The 19,253-nt window shown below is 45.4% G+C and overlaps 1 protein-coding gene across 2 annotated transcripts in view; it reads right to left on the bottom strand.

Annotated features, from left to right (window-relative positions):
• The window catches only part of LOC135555375 (ras-associating and dilute domain-containing protein-like), a 33,974-nt gene extending 16,288 nt beyond the window's left edge, over nucleotides 1-17,686 (bottom strand). For both annotated transcript variants that reach the window (XM_064987745.1, XM_064987746.1), the window contains exons 1-7: nucleotides 16,900-17,686; nucleotides 16,204-16,542; nucleotides 15,703-15,938; nucleotides 14,304-14,638; nucleotides 9,285-9,989; nucleotides 9,008-9,045; nucleotides 8,035-8,329 (exon numbers count right to left, since the gene is read on the bottom strand). In XM_064987745.1, the coding sequence (XP_064843817.1) occupies nucleotides 8,035-8,329; nucleotides 9,008-9,045; nucleotides 9,285-9,989; nucleotides 14,304-14,638; nucleotides 15,703-15,938; nucleotides 16,204-16,542; nucleotides 16,900-17,027 (2,076 nt within the window). In that variant the 5' untranslated portion in view covers nucleotides 17,028-17,686. The remainder of the gene's footprint in view (nucleotides 1-8,034; nucleotides 8,330-9,007; nucleotides 9,046-9,284; nucleotides 9,990-14,303; nucleotides 14,639-15,702; nucleotides 15,939-16,203; nucleotides 16,543-16,899) is intronic.
• Nucleotides 17,687-19,253: the final 1,567 nt, after the last annotated feature.

Here is a 19,253-nt window from a genome sequence, read left to right as displayed (position 1 = left end):
ATTTGTTGACAGATTCAGTAAAACTGCAGAGGAATCAGTGACTTAGTCAACAGAGCTATGCCTACTGACCCTGAGCTCCCTGAGCCAATCAGAAAACAGTCAGAGCCCAAGGAGGAGGGGTTACAGAAAGCCAGACAGGGACAGACACACTTCCCCTCCAAAGGGGGATGGCCAGAGGCCTGATAGCCAGGGGCCTGAGACTGTCCAGTCTTGACACTCACCATTGTTAACAGTCTACCATACACAGTCCTGGGAATCACATTGATAACACTGGTGCCACTGGTCATTCCTGACAGAAACACAAATGTTTCCCAGTGACTCAACCCCACTCTGCCCCCTCCAGCCTCCTGATAATTCCCATAATAAATAAATGCCAAGTATCATAAACTAGCTGATAATAGCCCATGCTGTTGACTACTAAGGAATGGTAATGCCAGTGAGTAATAGGCATGAGAATAAACTTCTCCTACAACTTCTCCTGGAGTGTTTTGTCTCATGGTTAGTTGTCTCATGGTTAGTTGTGTCTTTTGAGTAGTGTAACTTGTTGGAAAAAACAAAAATGTTATATTTCAATTACTTTTAGCATTCTGTCATATACAGTACATATATGACAGAATATTCCAACTCATGAGGTTAAATAAAAAATCGACTATAGTAAGTGCCTATTAAGTGCCAAATAAGGTAACAGGGTTGACCGTAACAGGTTTGACCGTAACAGGATTGACCGTAACAGGATTGACCGTAACAGGGTTGACCGTAACAGGGTTGACGACTTCATCTTAAATCATCCATAAATCCCCTTGTGACAGGGGGAATCGAAGCTTGTTTCATGCAACAGGGAGAGGCAATTGAATGCAAGCTTCACTATGTATATATATATATATTGACCGTATATTGACCGTAACAGGATTATATATATTGATATATTTGATATTGACCGTATAGGATTGATATATATATATAAATCATCCATAAATCCCCTTGTGACAGGGGGAATCGAAGCTTGTTTCATGCAACAGGGAGGGGCAATTGAATGCAAGCTTCACTATGTATATATATATAGCCTGTCTATACTCGACCCGCTCAGCTTTCCACCACAAAACACAGAAAATTGCCAAAAATACTACAACCAGCTCACCTGCTTTTACACTATGATTTGACTATTAGTTTCTTTTTATTTGCACTTTGAAAAAGGAACAGTTTCACCATCTTTAAATGAGAGTTCAGTTCATGTAACAGGGTTGACCGTAAAAGGATACTGGCAATGAGGCCCTTTATCTACTCCCCTCGAGTCAGATGAACTTATGGATACCATTTTTATGTCTCTGTGTCCAAAACGAAGGAAGTTTGTGGTAGTTTCGCGAACCAATGCCAACTAGTGTTAGTGTAATGACTGGAAGTCTGAGGGGTTTCTACTTGCATGCTTAAAATGAATCACTAATCACATGAAGGCCAAAAAGATCATTTAAAAAAGTGATCATCAAGGACAATAACCACTCGAGCCACTGCCTGTTCACCCTGCTATCATCCAGAAGGCGAGGTCAGTACAGGTGCATCAAAGCTGGGACCGAGAGACTGAAAAACTGCTTCTATCTCAAGGACATCAGACTGTTAAATAGCCATCAGTAGCACATTAGAGGCTGCTGCCCTATATACATAGACTTGAAATCACTAGCCACTTTAATAGATGGGGCACTAGTCACTTTAATAATGTTTACATATCTTGCATTACTCATCTCATATGTACAGTATATACTGTATTCTATACTATTCTACTGTATCTTTAGTCAATGCTGCTCTGACATTGCTCTTCCATATATTTATATATTCTTAATTCCATTCCTTTACTTAGATTTGTGTGTATTGTTGCATATGTTCTGAAATTGTTAGATATTACTTGTTAGATATTACTGCACTGTCGGAGATAAAAACAACAAGCATTTCGCTACACCCGCAATAACATCTGCTAAAGATGTGTATGTGACCAATACAATTTGAATTGATGATCTTCAGGAAACATAACTAAGCGTTTACAATGATGGTGAAGACTGATAAATGTTGATGTTAAGTGGGTTAAGGTCTTCCTAGAAGTCACAGAGGGTGCACAGAGGGACATGTCAAAATGCAGAATTCTTTATTCATATTAAAAATAAGATTTATTGAATTTTCCATGTGTTCTATACTAAAGGGAACTTCGTTTAATGTAATTTGTGTCAACAATTTCCACTTTAAATAGCAAAGGGACGCAAAAGGCACTCACTTCGTGGAACTACCCAGATACTGGTCAAGGTAGAGGAAGGCTTTCACAGAGCAGGAAAACAAGTAGGAAAACCTGTTTCCCAACAACAGTTCAGTGCCCAACAGTTAGTGGTTTCTGATAGAATGCAACCTGTTTGAAAAGTTGTGCTGGAGTTACTACCCTGACGTCATTGCTCATTTCATGCATGGGCGGGTGGCGGGGAGGGGTTTGAAAATTCAATGAACTGAGTAAAGGAGCATGAATAGAGCTAGATATAGGACACATCTTTGTATCTGTGCCATTATAATGTCTGGGACAGCATGGGCAGCTCGATTGAGGCTATCTCCATTTTAAAGTAGCACATTGCCTTCTTCTTCATTGGCTGATAACTCCCTACCCAGTTGACTAATTTAAAATGGTGGAAGCCCTCAATGGCAATGGGTTTTATCCATGAGGAGTCATCTATCTTTCTGGATGGGAGCACCCATACCCCCCTTTTCCTGCACAGACAGACAGACAGACAGACAGACAGACAGACAGACAGACAGACAGACAGACAGACAGACAGACAGACAGACAGACAGACAGACAGACACACACACACACTCTCTCTCTCTCTTTGGGTGAGTAGAAAGGGGAGAGGGAAAACGAGGTGACACTGAAACATGTACAGCTCTCATGTACTATTATTTTTGCTACGACCATTGACCAATATAGGGCCCTGGCAGACCACAATCTGGTAAAAGGTTTAACATAAACAAAACCCTTGTTCTATGGTTCAACCAAATAAAGTTTAAACAGGCACATTCTTGCTTCCACCAAAAGTGAGAAGGACCCAAACAATAGGAAGCCAAGTTCTGACCATTGAGCACTCAATAAGTAAAAAATACTTTGAGTCACAGTGCAGAGATCCTGGCCTCCTCCCTTCTCCCCCTCTTCCCTCCTCCCTCCTCTGACACAGCTCTCTGCCATTGTTTTAGTCCTTGACATCACCCCTCAGCCAGCCAGGTCAGCAGGCACATATCATGACTAAGACAGACACTTCAGAGGCTCTGAAAGATCATAAAGACCTGCCTGTCAAATCCCAATCACCATACATACATTCCTTCAACCACAGGTCACTAGATAGATCACTAGATAGATAGAGACCAGTTCCGCAGAGCTACAGGTGCTGGTTAGTTATTAAGCTGAGATTGGCCGAATGAAGGGAACTGGGGATCGTATTCTCCGGTACAGCATTAAATGCCCCTTTATTTGACTCTTTGCAAACTGGAATCCACATATCCTGAGGCTGCATTCATTGTAGCGGGGGATTTTAACAAGGCTAATCTGAAAACAAGACTCCCTAAATTGTATCAGCATATGGATTGCGCAACCAGGGCTGGTAAAACCTTGGATCATTGCTATTCTAACTTCCGCGATGCATATAAGGCCCTGCCCCGCCCTCCTTTCGGAAAAGCTGACCACGACTCCATTTTGTTGCTCCCTGCCTACAGACAAAAGCTAAAACAAGAAGCTCCCTCCCTGAGGTCTGTTCAATGCTGGTCCGACCAATCTGATTCCACGCTCCAAGACTGCTTCCATCACGTGGACTGTGTTTCGTATTGCGTCAAACAACAACATTGATGAATACGCTGATTCGGTGAGCGAGTTCATTAGAACGTGTGCGTTGAAGATGTCGTTCCCATAGCAATGATTAAAACATTCCCAAACCAGAAACTGTGGATTGATGGCAGCATTCGCGTGAAACTGAAAGCGCGAACCACTGCTTTTAATCAGGGCAATGTGACCGGAAACATGACCGAATACAAACAGCGTAACTATTCCCTCCGCAAGGCAATCAAACAAACTAAGCTTCAGTATAGAGACAAAGTAGAATCGCAATTCAACGGCTCAGACACAAGAGGTATGTGGCAGGGTCTACAGTCAATCACGGATTACAAAAAGAAAACCAGCCCAGTCACGGACCAGGATGCCTTGCTCCCAGGCAGACTAAATAACTTTTTGCCCGCTTTGAGGACAATACAGTGCCACTGACACGGCCCGCCATCAAAACATGCGGACTCTCCTTCACTGCAGCCGAGGTGAGTAAAACATTTAAACATGTTAACCCTCGCAAGGCTGCAGGCCCAGACGGCATCCCCAGCCGCGCCCTCAGAGCATGCGCAGACCAGCTGGCTGGTGTGTTTACGGACATATTCAATCAATCCCTATCCCAGTCTGCTGTTCCCACATGCTTCAAGAGGGCCACCATTGTTCCTGTTCCCAAGAAAGCTAAGGTAACTGAGCTAAACGACGACCGCCCCGTAGCTCTCACTTCCGTCATCATGAAGTGCTTTGAGAGACTAGTCAAGGACCATATCACCTCCACCCTACCTGACACCCTAGACCCACTCCAATTTGCTTACCACCCAAATAGGTCCACAGACGATGCAATCTCAACCACACTGCACACTGCCCTAACCCATCTGGACAAGAGGAATACCTATGTGAGAATGCTGTTCATCGACTACAGCTCAGCATTTAACACCATAGTACCCTCCAAACTCGTCATCAAGCTCGAGACCCTGGGTCTCGACCCTGGGTCTCGACCCCGCCCTGTGCAACTGGGTACTGGACTTCCTGACGGGCCGCCCCCAGGTGGTGAGGGTAGGTAACAACATCTCCACCCCGCTGATCCTCAACACTGGGGCCCCACAAGGGTGCGTTCTGAGCCCTCTCCTGTACTCCCTGTTCACCCACGACTGCGTGGCCACGCACGCCTCCAACTCAATCATCAAGTTTGCGGACGACACAACAGTGGTAGGCTTGATTACCAACAACGGCGAGACGGCCTACAGGGAGGAGGTAAGGGGCCTAGGAGTGTGCTGTCAGAAAAATAACCTCACACTCAACGTCAACAAAACTAAGGAGATGATTGTGGATTTCAGGAAACAGCAGAGGGAACACCCCCCTATCCACATCGATGGAACAGTAGTGGAGAGGGTAGTAAGTTTTAAGTTCCTCGGCGTACACATCACAGACAAACTGAATTGGTCCACTCACACAGACAGCATCGTGAAGAAGGCGCAGCAGCGCCTCTTCAACCTCAGGAGGGTGAAGAAATTTGGCTTGTCACCAACAGCACTCACAAACTTCTACATATGCACAATCGAGAGCATCCTGTCGGGCTGTATCACCGCCTGGTACAGCAACTGCTCCGCCCACAACCGTAAGGCTCTCCAGAGGGTAGTGAGGTCTGCACAACGCATCACCGGGGGCAAACTACCTGCCCTCCAGGACACCTGCACCACCCGATGTCACAGGAAGGCCATAAAGATCATCAAGGACAACAACCACCCGAGCCACTGCCTGTTCACCTCGCTATCGTCCAGAAGGCGAGGTCAGTACAGGTGCATCAAAGCTGGGACCGAGAGACTGAAAAACAGCTTCTATCTCAAGGCCATCTGACTGTTAAACAGCCACCACTAACATTGAGTGGCTGCTGCCAACACACTGACTCAACTCCAGCCACTTTAATAATGGGAATTGATGGGAATTGATGTAAAATATATCACTAGCCACTTTAAACAATGCTACTTAATATAATGCTTACATACCCTACATTATTTATCTCATATGTATACGTATATACTGTACTCTATATCATCTACTGTATCTTTATGTAATACATGTATCACTAGCCACTTTAAACTATGCCACTTTGTTTACATACTCATCTCATATGTCACTCCTTGGTCTTAGTATTTTGTGTTTTAGTTAATTAGTTGGTCAGGCCAGGGTGTGACATGGGTTTATGTTATAGTATTTCGTTTTGGGGTTTTGTAGTTTTGGGATTGCGGCTGAGTAGGGGTGTTGCATAGGCTTGGCTGCCTGAGGCGGTTCTCAATCAGAGTCAGGTGATTGTCTCTGATTGGGAACCGTATTTAGGTAGCCTGGGTTTCACTTTGTATTTCGTGGGTGATTGTTCCTGTCTCTGTGTTAGTGTTCACCAGACAGGCTGTATAGGTTTTTTCACGTTCCGTTTGTTGTTTTTTGTATTTATAAGTTATTTCATGTATCGTCATTTGTTTCATTAAAAACATGAGTAACCAACACGCTGCATTTCGGTCCGACTCTCTTTCGACAAACGAAGAACGCCGTTACATCACATGTATATACTGTACTCGATACCATCTACTGCATCTTGCCTATGCTGCTCTGTACCATCACTCATTCATATATCTTTATGTACATATTCTTTATCCCTTTACACTTATGTGTACAAGGTAGTAGTTTTGGAATTGTTAGCTATATTACTCATTGGTTATTACTGCATTGTCGGAACTAGAAGCACAAGCATTTCGCTACACTTGCATTAACATCTGCTAACCATGTGTATGTGACAAATAAAATTTGATTTGAAATGTCCAACTGTTTTAGAATATAAACAAAGTTAAAACAAAGTTAAAACCTTATTTTGAAGCTAGTGGTGGCATGTCTGAGAAAGCATACAGTACACGGCTGTGGGTGTGAGCTTAAGTAGTTTGTTGACAGAAATAGGGTCATACTGGCACAAAAAAGTGTCACAATTTATCTAAGGTAAAGACTTGGCCTGTGTCTCTCACTTGACCCCAGAATGTGCAGTGAGGACCCCGCCCATCCCTCCTTGTGGTGTGTCTATGTGAAGACAGACCCTCTGTTCCTGAGTAGGAAACAGACTTTTGGAAAAGGCCACTACTCTGCCCTGCTTCTCCACCGGACTACAGCTGCTTCCCTGACCACTGCACATCCAACCACCACCAAAACGAAGCCTGCTTTCCCCTGAGCTCCAGCGGTGACTGTCTAACTCGAGCTTGTAACTATTGGGGGGAAATGCCCTTCCACACCATGTAAAAATGTAAATGTACCTGTCAACAGGGAAAGGTGACAGGCATGTGTAAGCTTTCTTTTATCAATGGTTTCTGCCATGAAACGGAAATCTAGGGACAGGAAGAGGTGGTCTCGGAGCATTCAAAACAACAGCAGCACATACAATCATGTTCCCTGTTCACACCCATGCCGGTGCTCCCTCCCATCCTGGAACAGTCATCGCCAGGCACCTTCGCCATGGTAACGGGTGTTTCCAGTCAACCGTGTTATTGGGTGTCTATTGCTGGTCTCTGGGTTACTGTGGCAGTGATGGTGCTCTGTTAATGCCATAGAGTTAGTTATAGGGCCCAAACATAGGAAACTCCAGTAAACCCTGCCTGGGAGTGTCTTCCTGGGGCTCACTGTTGAACAGGACAGACCTTTTGTTGCTCTCTATAAACATTGCAAAAGACTTTGGAAATACCCTCAAAGTGGATTTACAGAATATTAAAAAGATGATAAGTAGTCCTTTATTCCACTGGAAAAGATGACACTCTCTGACACGCCTATCCTTACTGAGAGAGCCAGAGAGAGTGTGTTTCCCCTGGCTTATTATGGCTTATTGTCTGGCATGCTACCAGCAAACGGAGAATGGTGTTCATAAGGTCTCTAGTCCTGCTTCCCGTAGTCCACAGGCAAAAGATGGCTTTCTATTTGGGCTGTGCAAGGTTTTCTGGAGCAAATAGTCAAGGATGTTATTATTTGTGTACATGTGCGGTATGTGTGCTAATTGTGTGTGCAAGGCACGTGTCTATGTGTGTGTGCATGTTGCATGCATGTAATCTATTGGTGAGTGTATCAGTGGAGGCTGGTGAGGGGAGGATGGTTCATAATGATGGTTGGAACGGAGCAAATGGAATGTCATCTACAATGCATGATTATAGTATGTGCGACTATGCACTGACCTTGGTGAGGTAATAGACAGACTGCTGGAAGGTGAACATGATGACCTCCTCCAGGATCGTCATGGCCTCCTCACTGGCAGTCCTAGTGGACCACATCTCTGACTCCAGCTCTGAGCCCTCCTCCTCCTCTTCCTCCTGCCTCCAGGGCAGCAGCTGGGGAACGTCATGCTGGATGAAGTGCAGCAGCTCAATGGAGTTGGCCATCCACAGCACCAGCGGCCGCAGGCCTGGGATCAGCTCCTCTATGCTCAGCAGCTGCACATCCTCTGGCTCTTGCTGGACATCCATGAAGCTCCTGCAAGGGGAGACATATAGACAGGTCTGAGTTCAGTCTAACAGCAAACAAATACCCTGTACCGGGTGAATGGCACTAAAAGTGGCTTGCGAGTGACTCATAATTTACATCATGTCTCTATCCCTTGGAATGAATGCTAATTTAAAGCATTACATTTGATTTCCATGTGCAATTGAGTGAAATATTCATTCTTAAAAATCCTTCCTCCTTTCTCAGCAGGCAGCCAAAGCACAGCTTTGGAATATAGTGCCCTGCAATAATGTTCCATATATTAAATCATCATGAGATATAATTTTGACTTCATACACTTCAATGGGCGGCATATAGAGAAGTATGAACATCAAGAGATCATGACTCCTTCTCAGCTTCTTATTCTGTAAAGAAGTCACTGGGACATGTGACAATGAGAGAATGCTATATCTGTGTACTACACATCCCTCCCAGAAATTCAAGTAGCATTGTTGTTGGAATGTAGTGGAAGGCAGTAGCATCATATTCTAAGACTCCTAGCTCTACATACAGTCTGTATATAACTCATAGTAAACACTAAAGTTGAAAGGGGTGTTAGTGTCAGAGGCAGCAGGTTGCCACTGTTCTGCACCCTGTTGTCATCTGCTGTTCATTGTTAGCATTTCTGAGGCAGGCTGAGTGATTGAGGTTGGAGAGGCGGCTACTCACCTTTCTGGTTGGATCACAGCAAGCTCCTTTGTCTTCTCCTGCAAGGGGACAGAGATAAAGACGACATTCATTTCAAACCAGCAGCAAGCCTATCTAAGTGATATTCCATCCTGATGACACCTTTGATTGCATTTCTTTATTTACAGTACCCTTGAGACACACAGTATGTTGAATTCATAACCATTCAAGGTTTATTTGTGGTGTGATGATATAGAAGGTCAATCGTTTGACTGGTGCATTGTTTTTGTGCATAGTGGAGGTGCATAGTTTTACTCACCCACATGGTGAGCTGGATCTGACTGGCTATGCGGAGCAGCAACCTTCGGAAGTGTGTCAGCTGGAACGTGGTGGCTGAGTGTTGGATGGACAGGCTCAGCAGGAAGGCAGGGGTCAGTTTGGCCTCGTCCCCATTGGGGTCCACCATGACCAGGACCTCCTGCAGGATCCTGTCCTCCTGCTCCAACTCATAGCTCAGATATACCTCTCCACCCTCTGGGTCCTTCCACCGAGGTGGAGCCGGCTTCCTCTGGACCCTAGGCCATTTCATGGGGAGGGCGGAGCCACATGATTGACAGGAGGATGACACTCCCACTCCTCCACAATGGGCGGGGCAGAGTTGTTTCATCCAGAGAGGGGTCTGTGGGGCCCCTGGGGCGGCAGTAGGGTCTTTAAACATGAACAGGTAGTGTTGGCCCAGACCCACCAGGTCCCCAGGAGTCAGCTCCACCTCCTCCTTCAGGAGGAAACCATTCCGGGTGACAGGGGCTCCGTGGAGGGGCTTCAGCAGGGTCAGAGTCCGCTTGGTGTCCCCCGGGAAGGAGTTGGTAGAGTCCAGGCGCCTGACACAGCAGTGCTGGGGAAGAATGTCTGGGGCAAAGAGGAGGATGTCCACCTTGAGCCTTTCCTCATCCTCTCCGTTACAGTGCTCCCTGCAGCAGCCGAAGATGGTGGTGGTGCCGCTCATCAAGTAGATGACAAAGTCCTGCAGCGTAGAGGAGGGGCAATAGAAGGTCAACCAGCAGAATCCATGAGAATGACTGCCGTATTAATTAATGAACTGGTTTCAGTTTGCAATATGCTATGATCATTAGTAACTACTATGTATTAACTACACTGTAATTACACTGCTCCTGCCTAGTACCTAACTACAAAGTAAACACATGCACTTTGACACCACAATACAAAGTGCAAATAAAAGACCTAGGACTTTAATAGAGAAGTTGTGTAATCGTTTGGAGATTGATCAAGCAGGCGCATTAGAGGTGTGTGTTATGTGAGGACAGAACAGATCCAGGATAAGCATGTACTGGCAGTGTGGTGGAGGGACAGGAATGGAAGGGCTTAGGTGTGAAACCATAAGTCCATGTTAAATCAAATCAAAGTACACAGATTTGCAGATTTGTAATTTAAAAAAAAAAGTTTATTAGTCACATGTGCAGGGTTGCAGATGTTATCGCAGGGTACAGTGAAATTCGTATGCTCTGAGCTCCAACAGTGCAGGATAGAAAAAGAGAAGTTAATTAGACCATAATAATAATAATAATAATAATAATATTTTATACACATTTACAACTGTAGCAATGATAAATGTGGGGGCAGGGTAAGTGTCCGTTTGGGGTGGGGGGTGGGGGGGTAGACTGTCCATAGAAGGAGCAGCAAGGGGGAGTGAGAAGTGGATGAAACAATCACTTAAAAAAAAACAATACACACATAATCTCCCCCAAAAAAGAAAGAACGAGCAAAAAACAAGAAAGAATACTGAATAGAAAACATTATGCTCTTTCCATGACATATACTGACCACGTGAATCCAGGTCAAAGCTATGATCCCTTTTGATGTAAAAATCCACTTCAATCAGTGTAGATGAAGGGAAGGAGGCAGGTTATAGAAGGATTTTTAATCCTTGAGAGAATTGAGACATGGATTGTGTATGTGTGCCATTCAGAGGGTGAATGGGCAAGACAAAAGATTGAAGTGCCTTGAACGGGATATGCTAGTAGGTCCAGGCACACCGGTTTGTGGCAAGAACTGCAGCGCTGCTGGGTTTTTCACGCTCAAAGGTTTCCTGTGTGTATCAAGAATGGTCCACCAACCAAAGGACATCCAGCCAACTTAACACAACTGTGGGAAGCATTGGAGTCAAGATGTGCCAGAATCCCTGTGGAACGCTTTCGACACTGATGGGGTGCCAACAAAATAAGGCGGTTCTGAAGGCAAAGTATTAGGAAGGGTTCTTAATGTTCTGTACACTCAGTGTATGTGGGAACCCCTTCAAGACTGTTGGAAAAGCATTCCAGGTGAAGCTGGTTGAGAGAATGCCAGTGTGCAAAGCTGTCATCAAGGCAAAGGGTGGCTACTTTGAAGAATCTGTTTAACACTTTTTTGGTTACGACATGATTCCATATGTGTTATTTCATAGTTTTGATGTCTTCACTATTATACATACAATGTAGAAACTAGTAAAGATAGAGAAAAACCCTTGAATGAGTAGGTGTGTCCAAACGTTTGACTGGTACTGTATATATATATATATATATATATATATATATATATATATATATATATATATATATATATATATATATTTTAGGTCCTCGGTGATGTGCACGCTGAGGAAGCTGAAAGTGATCTTCTCCACTGCAGCCCTGTTTATGTGGATGGGGACGGGCTCTCTCTGCTGTCTCAGCTCCTTCATTTTGTTGACTTTGAGGGAGAGGTTATTTTCCTGGCACCACTCCACCAGGGCCCTCACCTCCTCCCTGTAGGCTGTCTCATCATTGTTGGTAATCAGGCCGACCACTGTTGTGTCATCAGAAAACTTGATGATTGAGTTGGAGAAGTGTGTGGCCACGCAGTCATGGGTGAACAGGGAGTACAGGAGTGGGCTGAGTACCCCTGTGGGGACCCTCTGTTGAGGATCAGTGTGGGGGAGGTCATGATCTTCTAACACCACCTGTCGCTCGGTCATCTGTCCCAAGTCTATTAAAGGCAATTTATGGTTGATCTGAAAATGTAGTCGGACGCTCCATATGGAGGGTGTGTTGCAATTGCTGAGCCTCCGGAGGCATGCAGAGGCCAAATCAAGCTCCGTACCGCATCGCACCTCTCAAATTTTGTAACAATGCGGAGGGCTCCTTATAGCTCCACATTGACATGATTTGTTGACGGTAGGTGGGGGCGGTACGTCATGTATAACCACAAACTCACTTCCTTGACAACTTCCTTCACTATAACCCTGCTCTTCTCCGCTAGGCGCAAGTATGAAAGCCCTGCCGTCTGCGGAGGCTGCATCACAGTAAATGCTGTACGGCCACTTCAGACATCGGATTGACCATGCAGAGCCTTTCAGGCAGGTCATGATACTGTATCATCCCAGCTAGCATGGAAGCCAATCAGCCGCTGAGCAGTGTGTTTGAGCATATACACTTAACTAACTAAATGGTTAAATGGTATTTATTTTCCTGCACATGATATCTGGCAGAATAAATCAAACTGTCTAGGAAGGGAGTTAATAGCTGTGAGTCAATGTGAATTGTGACTACACTGACCTGCACTTAAACAACAACACTTACAAGGAAATCAAATCCACTACAGCTCTCATGGTTCACAGGTGATTAAGTTCAGGAAAATCTGGTCTGGAAACACAAAGACACTTTCGAAAATTACTAGTCAAGCCTGAAAAAAACTATTTCATTTTTGTAGCTGGAACATTTCTATTCCATAGGACTGATATATGAGTGACTTATTGTTGTCGAGTGGCCAGACCAGGAGCGGTCTCAGTACTTCCCCCAGTATCTGGCACACCCCACCCAGTGTCCTGCACACTCAGCAGTCTCCACAATGAGGATCAAACAACAGAGAGCAGCAGCATTTCCTGTTTCTAGGAATGAGCCTGGCCCTCTGGCTCTCTGGCCCTCTGGCTCTCTGGCTCTCTGGCCCTCTGGCTCTCTGGCCCTCTGGCTCTCTGGCTCTCTGGCCCTCTGGCTCTCTGGCCCTCTGGCCCTCTGGCTCTCTGGCCCTCTGGCTCTCTGGCTCTCTGGCCCTCTGGCTCTCTGGTTCTCTGGCTCTCTGGCTCTCTGGCCCTCTGGCTCTCTGGCTCTCTGGCCCTCTGGCACTCTGGCCCTCTGGCTCTCTGCTTAGGCCACAGCCTGTCACTCTCACTCTGGTTTTGCATTGAAATATCCAGAATGTTTTGTAAAGGAATAAAAGTGCAGAAAAAATCTGTCACCCACAGAATCTCTTTTTGAAAGGAATATATATATATATATATTTGTTGAATGTGCAGCTTTTGTGCCTAAATGTGCATGTGTGTTCTGGCATGCACGAGCCTGTGTGCAAATGTGTAAGCTAGGCATGTATACGTGACCATCCACTGAGTTCGTTTAGACATTACAGTGTTCCTTTTGCTCTATTCTCTAATACTATGTACCTTTAATCAGGCCTATCTCCACCTCCACTGCAGAGCCAGCAGGGCTGAGCTGAACTGTGATTGTGAACACAGTGTTCCTTATCTATTCAACGAGCCCTGACGACAGACAACACATCCCAGTGTGGGAACTCCACTGCTGGGCCAGGGCCAGCTCCGTCTTCCCGCCTCTCCAGTACATGACCCAGGCTGGCCCACTCAGTGTGTGGACACGAGGATCACCTGTCCACAACATGCCGGTCTACTCCAACTCTGCTTGAGCTCGTGGCTCTGAGTCCAATACTCTGAGCCCATTGTATAATCCAGCAGCAAGACTCAGTCTCTCGCTGTCCCTGTTATAGCATCCTCACTGCAGCTAAAGCCCTCTGCTCTCTGCTCCTCTCTCTCACTGTCTCTCTCTGTTTTTGGGGATTTTAACCCCAGGTCTTAACTTAAGAGGTTCAGTGGGAGCCTCTATAGTGTAGTGGAGTACACTTGTTTACGCCTCGGTGTCTCTGATAAGCCTTTCGTCACAGTGTTTCTGCCACACTGCCAAGAGACACTTGAGAACCTTGAATGGAGCAGCCATCCGGCTCAACCAATTACAGCTGCTGCTATCTGGCTGCCCAGGCCCTCTGTGAAGGATTTCAACACGACATCTCTCTGTCGCAGCCGGACACATTCTCCAACCGTACAAACCTATTCTGAGCCTAACTATTCAAGAAAAGACTGATTCTTATCTAACAAATTGACTTCAGCTGTGTAAACTGAAGCCAATCCTTTCATTAAAGTTACTCATCATTTAAGTGAATCAATAATCCAATAGACAAACAAATGCTTCTGGGTTTAATGTATAACAGTGGCAACAGCTTCACTTCCCAGTTTTCCTACCTGTCTGTAGCTGAATCCCTGCAGCAGCAGGAAGTAGGGGAAGTCAAAGGGCGGGTGGATGGAGTACTGGGTGGTGTTGTCGTCACTGCTCTCTGTCTCCTCCTTCTCCATGCCCAGACGCAGGGCCTCCTTGTCGGCCTCGGCCTCCGGGTCCTCCCTGATGAGCTGGGCCTTCTGCTGGGCCCGCACGGCCTCCTTCTCCATGGCAGACAGGTCCATCTCACTGAGACTCCTCCACATCCCCAGGCCCTCCACATCCTCGCCACTGCCGTCCATGAACAGAGAGGTGACCCGCGAACGGCCCTTCTGGAGCTTACGAGCCTGGGCGTTGATACCTGGGGCAGAGAGGAGCACGGGAGAGAGGGAGGATGAGACTAGATGCAGAGAAGTGATTATTAATCATGTATTCATAGTTTATTACAAAATCATTGATTGTGTCCTGATATAGTCAATGTAACACAAACTTCATCATCTATGCGTAAACTGAAACTTCACAGTATGCTAAACACTCAATAAACTATTAGTGGAGATCTTCCATCAAATCATTCCAGTCCATCACACACCAACATATCATAATGTTTACTGAGTTGGCCCTCAGTCAGACCAAACATAGAAGGGGAAGGAGAGGAAATCTGGAGGTGTAGTGAGAGGTGTTGTCCTCTATCTGATATCAACAGGCGTTCCTGGCTGTTGGGCTGATGTACCGCAACATAAACACTATTCAGCTTATTTGGAGCCATTAAGCACCATGGAATGTCCAGAGAGCTCAGCTTCACACCAGCTAACAGCTCCTGCTCCCAGGCCTTATCAGCTGTGGAAGTGGGCGTTCTTCCACATTGTTCTGCCACACTGTGTCAGGGGGGCTGGTCAGGCCTGCAGAGGGGGCAACTTCCCCCAGCTTCCCCCAATCAGAGTGGAGCAAAGAGAGTGGAGGGTGATGTGTGGTTGTGGGGTTTGATGAAAACTGAAAATCACAACAAACGCACGCCAAAGTCAACAAGACCACACAGTGTCCAGTGTGCAGGAAGCTCTAATGGAAAGAATAACATGTGGACTCATTCAGGCCCCCTCGGAAAAAGCTGATCCAGCCACAGCCAGTTCCCTGCCCTGGGGGCTTCAGAGGGACTTGTTGGGACCCTGTCATCAATCCCAGATAAGAGAGAGGGGACACTCTGACCTTGTCTGCCCCTCACTGCAGCTTAGGTTTTTCTCTGACCTCTCACTTGCCTGCCATCTCCCCTGCTCTGTCTCATGATAAGCTGGACAATGGATTCTATTACCCTACAGTTAGTGACAGAGATAGGAGATCCAATGCCACCCCAACAGAGACAGAATGATGACCTGGGCTTTAGGTTGTTGTTAGTGGGGTCACTGAGCTGCACCTGTGTGGTTGACGTACCTGCAGTGACGGTGTCGGTCTCTTTAGCAGTCTGTTCCTCTACGCTCACTCTCTTCTGGATCTCAAAGCGTCTGGAGAAGCCTTCTTTGGGTTTCCATAGCGACTGCAGCATGAGGGGCTTCTCGTGGTCACCCACGACCCGAAAGCACTCTGTCTTCCATTGGTGGTCTGCTCCGGTCTGGCCAATCACGTCGCACAACACATATCGACTGGGATCCTCTTTCTCCAGACAGTATCTAAGCAACAATAAAAGAGGTTCAGTCAGAATACCATGATAAGATCTAATTCCTCCTGAAATAAAATGGCTTTGAGATCATTTGGGTAAAATATCCATATCACCAGCTTTAAGTGATTTGCAATGGTTCCCACTATATTAGGATGAGCAGTAATTGCAGTCCCTGCCATTCAGCCTTGAGGAATGTTCTCTTTCTGCTTGCCTGTTAGCATTTAAGTTAATGCTAACAAATCACATTATGCCAGTGGGCATCCCTAACCCCTCACCTCTCCAGGGCCTCTTTGACAAGTTCCTTGGCACTGGAGCGAGTCGTGGCCAGCACACTCTTGTAGTTGGTTCCCTGGCAGATGTCGCTGCCAAAGATCCTTAGGATACCTGGGGCAGACATCTGACTGGACAGCTCAGCAGGGTCATCTGCAGCCTGCAGGTCCTCCGCCATGCTACTGCCATCTGGGACATGCCCCTGTCCACTGTCGCCCCGCAGGAGGGGGCTCCGGTTGAACACCGTCGACAGTCTGTTGTTGTGGCGGCGGATTTTGTTCTTGGCCGGCTGCCTCACGCCTGTACTCTCTGCTGAATGGGTGGTGCCATCCGAGGTGTTGGACCTGAGAGAGGGAGAAATGGATGGGTAGATGGAGAGACAGAGAGAGAGAGAGAGAGAGAGAGAGAGAGAGAGAGAGAGAGAGAGAGACAGAGAAATAAGAGACAGAGACATAGATAGTGACAGAGTGAAACAGAGAGAGCAAGGCAGATGTAAATGAAAGTGAAAGTTCAAAAGAGGACACAAAATGAATGGGTAATTAATAAGAGGACAGTATTTCGAGCACCTCTCTACAAATAAATTATATTTCTATTGAAGGCCATACCTCCATTTGAATATACAAAATCCCAGGCAGCTGCATGTAACAAAACTGAAATCCTATTTTGCAAAGTAGACACACTGGATATAAATCATGACTTACTGCAGGGATCCATTGCTTGGATTCCTCCCCAGCTTTACCAGGCTCTTCTTTGGCGAGCGGATCAATAGGCCCACTGGAAAGTTGAGGGCTTGCTTGGATACATGACTACTTCGTTCCTCCGAAATCATCACGACTTAGTTCAGATGTAGGCTATATTATAGGTCAAAGTGCTCCCTAGAAAGCACGGTAAGGCACTATTCTCAAAATAAACTATTTGTGACAAATATACTCAGTCCATTGTGGTATTTGACACTGGAATCCACACTTTCTCGTGGTGATGAAACCAACTAGGAATTTGTCAGTTCAGGCAGTTTGTAAACTAACTCTGACAAGTTTTCGTAAAGAAGCATGACGTGGAGAAAATGTATTCTCGCCCAGTGGCACTAGACATCAGGCATCTTCCAAAATACACTCGCTTTCAAATTACAGTTATATTCTGAATTTCAAACTCAACAATATCAGGAAACACAAAATACGACTGTAATCCGTTCGATACAATTGTCGCTAAATTGTTTTCATGAACAGAAGTTAGTTGGTCCGAATCAGATACAATGTATCCACGTTCAGGACAGCTACACGAGCGCTAGTTTTAAAAAATGTATCTTCTAAAAATAAATACATACATACAATGTGAATTACTTCTAATAAATGATCAATTTCAGATACTTAACTAGATTATGTGTTATTCGAAGCACCCTGCGATTCTTGACCTGTCTACTCCATGCCATCTCTCCTTATCCCGTTAGGCGCATTCAACAGTTCAGTGCCCAACACTGGTTGTCTGGTAGAATGCAACCTGTTTGAAAAGTGGTGCTGGAGTTACTACCCTGACGTCATTGCTCATTTCGCGCATGGGAGAGTTGTGGGGAGGGATTTGAAAATGCGATGAACTGAGTAAAGGAGCACGAATAGAGCTAGCTATTGGACACATCTTTTCATCTTTGCCATTATAACGTCTGGGACAGCATGGGCAGCTCAATTGAAGCTATCTCCATTTTAAAGTAGTACATTGTCTTCTTCTTCTTCTTCATTGGCTGATTCCTCCCAACTCATAGGAATTCCTACCCAGTTGATTACTTTAAAATGGTGGAAGCCCTCAATGGCAATGTCCATGTTAAAATGGGTTATATCCATGAGGAATCATCTATCTTTCTGGATGGGCGCACCCATATGGAAAGTATCAAACACATCAAACATATGTAAACCACATGTTTTACCTGTTCCATATATTCCATTCCAGCCAGTACAATGACCCTGTCCTCCTTTATCTCATCCCATCAGCCTCCTCTGCTGTACATGTACCGCATCAACTCAGATGATCTTCTCTGTATTCTTGCTCTATGCTAAGGGCCCCATCTAGTGGCTAAAATAATTTCATGACCAGTAAGTGTCTGACACTGGTGTCACACACACAATCACGCATGCACGTGCACGCACGCACACACACACACGCACACACACACACACACACGCACACACACACACACACACACACACACACACACACACACACACACACACACACACACACACATATTTACCTTTTACACAAATTATTTTTCTATTCTTTTAACACCTACAGTAAAGTTCCATATGAATCCTCCATGCTGCTTGTAGACACAACATGTCATTGTTCCTGTCAGACGCTGTAGATAATAGCGTCTGACGATAATAGTGTCTATGCTTTGTCTGTGCTGGGACATGTGATCCAAAGACTTGTGTGTTCTGTGGTCACTTAGCCAGAGCATTCAGAGGATATCTATTCTAACCTTTGCCTTTGTCAGCTTCATCTTACACTGGCCATACAGTAGTGTGAGATGGAGAAACAGCTATAGCATTCAGAACTCAACACTCAATACGCCGCTGGTTGGTCACAAACAGATGTGAGTGAGTGTGGAACCTGCAGCTGTAGATGAGGTTTGGCTGGTTTGCTGACATAGTTAGGCTGGGGATTCAGGCCAAACAGTGTTGAGTCTATTGCAAAATCCCAATGAAATCTTCCTCCTTGTAAGAACCACTCATGTAATGTATTCAGTGATGGAAAGAGTACCCAAATGTCATTCTTGAGTAAAAGAAAAGATACAAAAAAAACACTTAAGTAGTACATTAAAGTATTTTAACTTAAGTACTTCACACCACTGAAAGTATGTGAGTGTGATGATGGAAGGTTCTTAGAGAGGCAGCTTTAATAGGAATTCTGCAATAGACTCAACACTGTTTGGCTTGAATTGCGGCCTTAATAGCTTTAAAATAGTAAAAGCAAGCTAAGCATTCATGTAAAGTATGCTGGTATTTTAAATTATTTTTTTGTTCCCTTTTTTTGTTCCCTTTTTGTTCCCGTTTCGTAAAATGAG

This window comes from Oncorhynchus masou, chromosome 15, assembly GCF_036934945.1.
Source record: "Oncorhynchus masou masou isolate Uvic2021 chromosome 15, UVic_Omas_1.1, whole genome shotgun sequence".
Classification (NCBI taxonomy): Eukaryota; Metazoa; Chordata; class Actinopteri; order Salmoniformes; family Salmonidae; genus Oncorhynchus; species Oncorhynchus masou.
This window is presented reverse-complemented; position numbering and strand designations above follow the sequence as displayed.